Source organism: Cryptotermes secundus, unplaced genomic scaffold, assembly GCF_002891405.2.
Source record: "Cryptotermes secundus unplaced genomic scaffold, Csec_1.0 scaffold357, whole genome shotgun sequence".
Lineage (NCBI taxonomy): Eukaryota > Metazoa > Arthropoda > Insecta > Blattodea > Kalotermitidae > Cryptotermes > Cryptotermes secundus.
This window is the reverse complement of record NW_019727094.1, coordinates 297,070-303,791: the sequence shown is the minus strand read 5'-3', so window position 1 is coordinate 303,791 and position 6,722 is coordinate 297,070. Positions and strand designations below refer to the sequence as shown.

The window sequence follows — 6,722 nt, the reverse complement described above, 5'->3', positions numbered from 1 at the left end:
ATTAGAACTAAAGATTTTATTATGGTGCTATTACAATAAACTCAAAATTAACGTGTGTGAAGTAATCTACGGGTGGACAGCTATCAACGAAGTAGAAGTTGATAATGACAGGGAGAGTGTTTTAGATGTTAAATTTTGAACTGGGTGCAGTGTGACAGCGACGTAAGTGTTATACACCTGATGATGGCCGTCTGAGGCCGAAACATGTAGTGTAGGGAGCAAGATCAAAGACACAAGAATATATTGTTTGCACTTGAGACGGAGGTTATATCATTTATCGTATGGAGTGCAACAGGATGCTTAAATATAATATGCTTTTGGTAGTAATGCTATACCTCTATAGTCACTACATATTAATTTATCCCCTTTTTTAAATATGGGACATATAATGCTCTTTCCTCAATCTTCTGGTATCTTTTCTTCTTCCCACACTTTATTTATAATTCTGAAGGAGTGCTATTATTCCTTCTTGTCTTCCTGCCTTCAATAATTCTGCTGGTCTGTTATCACTTCCTGGTGCTTTATTTAGTTTTTGTTCCTTTAATGCTTCTATCACTTCTTCCTTTGTTGAAGGCTCTATTATCTCTCCCTCTTCCCCTTCTCCATCGTCTGCAGTTTCTTCTTCATTGTCCTCCTTATCTTGCATATTCTGATTTTGATTTAATAGTTGTTCAAAATATTCTTTCCATGCATTCATAATCTCTGTTTTATTGTTTATTAGAAGTCCTTTTTTTGTCTCGGATAAATTCTGTTTTTGGTTTGAAACCTTTCATATATTTGATTCGACCAAAAGCATTTTTTGTTTTGTTATTTTTGAAGTCTTCTTCCATTTGCAGTAACTGCTCATTTAGAAAGGCCGTTTCTTTTTCCTGCAAATCTTGTCAGCTTTCCTTCTTCTTTATATGCCTCATTTCTTGCTCTTGTTGGTCTTTCCATATATTTCTTATTCTTGAGGTTTATACTCTCCCTACATTCCTCATCGAACCATTCTCTATTATCCTATTTCTCTTGATATCCCAGAGTCCTCTCGGCTTCTGTAATTATTGCGGTTTTAAAATCTACCCATATCCCTTCTACCTTTACTTCTTTATTTGCTTATTTGCTCTATTGTCATTAATTTCTTTAATTTTATTTTGAAATGCTTCTCTCTTATCACTCTCCGTAATCTTGTCAATATTAAATTTCTTACATTTCTCATACTGCTTAGATCTTTGACAACTTATTTTACATCTATATTTAACCTGTACTAAGTAATGATCACTATCACAGTTGGCCCCTCTTAATGTTCTTACGTCCAGGATATTCGTCGCAAATCGCTTCTCTATGAGGACATGATCTATTTGATTGAAGGTTACCCCATCCAGTGCTGCCCATGTTCTTTTATGTATATTTTTGTGCGGGAAGTATGTAGAGCTGATGATCAAGTTCTTACTTTCTGAAAAATCTATTAATCTTATTCCATTATTGTAGGTTATATCTTGTAAACTCTCTGTCCCAATTACTCCTCTGTATTCTTTCTCTTTACCTATTTTGGCATTAAGATCCCCTAAAATAACCTTTATGTCATTACTTGGTATTGAATCATATGTCTCTTCCATTAGTCTTTGCCCTCCTCTTCTTTTTCTTCTGTAGGTGCGTGCATGTTCATCAATGTCATATTGAAAAATTTCTTTCTAATTCTCAAAGTGCAGACTCTTTCACTTATTGGTTTAAAGTCTATTATTGCACTTTTAAATTCTTGTTCTATTACAAAGGCTACACCAAATTCCTTATTGCCTTCTGCTTTACCACTGTAACATATAGTATGTTTCTTTAAGTCCATGATTCCTTTACCCAGCCATCTAATTTCCTGTATGGCTGTGATTTTCATATTGTACTTATCTATCTGTTCTAGTACCGATTTCATGGCACCCGGTTTATTGAGGGTTTTCACATTCCATGTACCTAGAGAGTAGCCCATATTCTTTGCCAATTGTTGTCTTCCATTCTGTTGAGGTTTCCAAGGCTTGATTCCAGGTTTCGAGACATTTATATTTTTTTACAGTGAGAGGTCATCAGCCTCTCACCCAAACCCCAACCTGGAGGACCAGGGTATCTCTTTTAGTCTGGGTCATCCCCTTCGACCTGTCCGGCATGGGTGGCCCTCCCAGTAGCTATGCTACCGCTGACATAGCTCTCAGGGTTATTTGACCACACAAGCCCCTCCACTACGTCAAAGTAGAGACACCATAAGGGGGGGGGGTTAGAAAGAGCTAGTCTAAAAAAAAGACTTGAAAGGATTCTGATGATGGTGTATGCTGTGCACAACTATTAGACTTATTTTTGACTCTATTCATCATCTGGTATATACAGGACAAAAAACCACAACGTTTCGGAGACTGGATCTGTCTCCTTCCTCTGGTGGATGGGGCAGGATAAACCTGCTTAGTTGAGTCCAGTGATTGAGACTAGCTCTTTCTAACAGGCCCAACTGAGTAGGTTTATCCTGCCCCATCCACCTGAGGATGGAGACAGAGAAACATTGTGGTTTTTTGTCTTCTATATACCAGATGATGGATAGAGTCCAAAATAAGCCTAATAGCTCTGTACATCATCCCTTCAGTTTCATTTTCAATTTGAGAAAGAAAATGAAATCACAGGGGGCTAAATCCGGTGAGTAGGGAGGATGGGGAACGATAACCATGTTGTTGTTAGTCACAAACTCTGTGGTTTTCAGGGATGCGTGGTCAGGCACATTGTCATGATTGCACAAAAGTTCTGGTTATTTTCATTGCACACTTTCTCTCAAGCTTCTAAAATGTCACAGTAAAAGCCAGAGTTGACCATAGTGTTAGGAGGAACAAATTCATGGCGAACAATCCCCTTCACATCGAAAAAACAGTGAGTGTGCTTTTTGTTGAAGTCTGGACCTGCTGCATCTTTTTTGCTCTTGGTGATTGTGGGCTCATCCACTGGGACAGTTGTTGCTTTGTTTCTGGATCATACTCATAACCATAAATCCATCTTCTGTCACCCATTATGATTAGACAGATAAAAGTTGTGTCCTCGTTAGCCTTTTCTTGTAGCTCAAGACACGTTTATGGACTGCTGCATTTGATCATTTGTCAAGAGTCAGGGAACAAACTTCGTGGGAATGCAGTGCATGTTCAAATTTTCTGCTAAGATCCCTTGGCAAATTCCATAACATCCAAGCGGTGTCTTTAAGGTCATGGATTATTGGTGACGGTTGTCATGGATGAGTTCTCGAATTTTTTCCACATTTTCTGTTGTATTGTTGGCGCTTGGTCACCATGAACGTTCATCATCTTCAGCTGACACTCAACCGACCTTGAAACGTTAATGGCATTCAAAAACCGCTGTCTGGCTTAAAGAGTGTCTCCAAAAGCCTCACAAGGCATGTCAAGGGTTTCAGTGGTGGATTTACAGAACTTCACACAAAACTTAATGCAGACACATTGCTTGATTTTGCCATCTATCGCAGACAAAACAAAACACAAAGTCGAGAAAACATTTGTGTAAAAACAATGTGTGTTCACATCATGGTGTCATGTGGCAGACTGATGCAATATGTTTGAGGAAGTGTGACCTTGGCCTCCCCTCTCATCTTCTTTCACGGGGGCAGTTACAACAAAAACAGTCCAGGAACTTTCTGATGCTCCCCACATCTCTTGATATGGTAATTGTAACGTTCAAAATGAAGCCACTGACCTAGTAATAGTGGTAGTTGTAGCAGCAGCAGGACTGTATATACATTCAGTGTTGCCAATGCCCCACCACAAGGATTACAGCCCCCACTTCACGAATATGTACATGCACAGTGTTATTGCAATTCATAGTTTTCAGAAATTTATGTACCTTTACCAAGCATTTTATTTTAAAGCAGTAAGGATGTATCAATACTGCAAAATGAAGGTGAGCACATTAAAAATGTATTATCTCTGAGCAAAATAGATGTTATGTTTTTTACTCTTTTTCTTTTCTTCCCTCCAGCTATGATTTCTACATTAAAAAAAGTAAAGCTATCCCTGTACTAGGCTGTGAAGGCCCATAGGGCTGTGAGACGTTGAGGGTCCTACATTATCTAGACAGTCGGCTCAAAGTTAGCAGTAAGGTTGTCAGCCTTACGTGCCGGCCGCGGAAATTAATTCCTGGTACTCATTTCTGTTAGAGGCTGAGTAAACCCCAGGGCCTAGTGTGGCTGGAAGCATGAAGAATGCAAATATTTTGGAGAAAGTAGAACCTTCATAACTGCCTGGTAGCCTTTGAGTGTAAGTTCAGTTGTATTCAGGACCCAGCTAATTCACATTATTACAATAGGAGAGGTTATGTTACTGTAGTCACAATAGCAGTTGTGACTGCATACCATGAATTTATTATGGTTGATATAGGAACCAGTGGCCATGTGTCTGATGGTAGAGTACTCTTCTGAACCATTTTCTGGAGGACGTTTCAGCGGTAGTTGTTGAATGTCCCAACACCACATAATACCAATGAAAAGTATCTATGTGTTATTTTTGCAGGTGATCATGCGTTTGTCATTGACATCAATTTTATGAAGCCATACATTCCACAGGATTTGAATGACAGTCACATTATCTGTAAGTACTTATTATATTGCACATATCAAGTTTTGAAGCATACCTTTGGTATTTCCATAATAAGAATTGACATATTTCAAATATAAATTAACCTTCATGTTGGCAAAGTGAACATGAATAAATTTATTTGCTGCTTCTTGCACAATTTCTTTATAAGAAAAATGTTGGATTTATATTTTGGTGAAGCAGTTTTGAAGATATGGAGCTGGAAAAATTTGAAAAGGATATGGCACACATACAGTAAATGTGTAAATTAAAAAGGTAATGACCTAAATCTGTGAAGTTCTTAAGAATGTAAGAAACAAATGTTATGAATGTTTCAGTAGTGATGGTCAAGTTCCTTTACACAGCTACTTTATAAAGGAAGTGTTTAATGTATGGTATTTTGTTTATATTGTAACGTGTTTAGTTACTGAATACGCCGTAGAGATTGTTAATTGGTTTATTCAACAACCTACAAGTCTCGGCTACAATTATTTATAACACAGTTGCGGGGTTTCACACTTTATAACCCTATTCGCAATAATCTATTCACACTGTTGCGGGGTTTCACAATTTATAACCCTATTCGCAAATCAATTCACTCTGTCTTCAGTAGTCTACACGTTTTCACAGTACGGGAGCTAGGTATCACTGTATCACACACTCCCAATTATTACTCGGTTATCACGAACTATCACTGATTCTCACACGCGTCCATAACTCGTAACTATCTCGTAAACTCGAGAACTTGAGAACTGTCTTCGGCGGCTGTGCAGTTCCCTTATAAACCCTCAGCAGGGCAATGAGAAAACAGCCACGTAATAGGTGCCACTGTTGCTATCATCGTCTCTCGCAACCACTGTTTGTCCATGTTGCATAACGACCAGTGTGCTGGGACTCAGCTCACTTCGGCTCCACTCGGCATGTCAGCTGGAGGGGAGGGAGGATGTTGACCTGCCTATTACCGTAGCGCAACACGTCACAATATTTTACATACCTTTTTCCTTCAGCGTCTGTGAAAGGTATATTCTTGGTCAGAACTTCGTATTTTAATAGAAAAAATCTCATCAATGTCCATGGTGTAGGCTCATATGAACAGTTGCAATAGTGTTGGATACACCAAATTTTGTTACCTATTTTTGAAATTTGTTTTCAAGGCATTAATTATTTCTTCACATTATCACAGGTGACATCTCTTTTACTAGTTTCAAAACTGTCAAGGGTTTGTTAAATGCTCAGTTCCTCTTAACTTTACTTGTATAATACCCACTGGAAACATTTACTAACATAGGTAACTCCTTACACCTATCAAAAAACTTCTCATCCTCCAACTCTTCGATACTAACAGGAAAGATTCACAAAAATCAGAAATATTGGCAGTGCTGACAAATTGACTGCATTCTTAATTGACTGAACATATTCTGGTAGTGAACTCTTTATAGGCTTTGCCGTTCTCATTTTATTTTACTGATTAAATTGATTGATTTGAGCTGTTCATATCTCCTATTATGATTACTGTACACATTGCATGCTTTTCCTTCATTTTCCTCTGAACTTTGAAAAGAAACTATGTTTCCTCTCTATAACATATAGAAATTCATGGAAATCCTTGTGTTAGAGGTATGTTTCCCCGTAAGATGTGTAATTACTTTCCTCTCTAGTGATGTATATTATTATTATTATTCAGTTACCTAACCAACAGACAATCACGGGTTCGTATCGGTGAAACTATTTCATCGACTTTGAAGTACTGTCCGGTGTTCCACAGGGATCTGTTCTTGGCCCTCTGCTTTCAGTGTCTACATAAACGACTTGTGTGATTCAATTAAGCACTCCAGGTACCTACTCTTTGCAGACAACATTAAAATTTACCGTGCTATTAGCTGTCCTGAAGATTGTAATCTTCTGCAATCTGACGTTGACTGTATACGTAGCTGGTGTGCAGCGAACTATATGAAACTCAACGCTGACAAAACCAAAGTTATAACGTTCTCTAGGAAAACTAACTATTTGATATACGAATACAAACTTCTTCATTTCACTATAACTCGAACATATTCAGTCAAAGACTTGGGCGTATATCTTGATTCTAAACTTCATTTTCATGATCATGTTAATTTTATATTTTCGCAGTGTATTAAG

At 37.9% G+C, this 6,722-nt stretch overlaps 1 protein-coding gene across 2 annotated transcripts in view; it reads left to right on the top strand.

The window, feature by feature from the left end:
• Positions 1-6,722, top strand: part of LOC111864382 (ejaculatory bulb-specific protein 3) — a 67,637-nt gene that overhangs the window by 3,639 nt on the left and 57,276 nt on the right. Inside the window, exon 2 of one of the 2 annotated variants that reach the window (XM_033751414.1) lies at positions 4,521-4,598. In XM_033751414.1, coding sequence (XP_033607305.1) covers positions 4,581-4,598 — 18 coding nt within the window. In that variant the 5' untranslated portion in view covers positions 4,521-4,580. Of the gene's footprint in view, positions 1-4,180; positions 4,599-6,722 lie in introns of those variants that run through there. The other variant, XM_033751415.1, reaches the window with a different exon arrangement.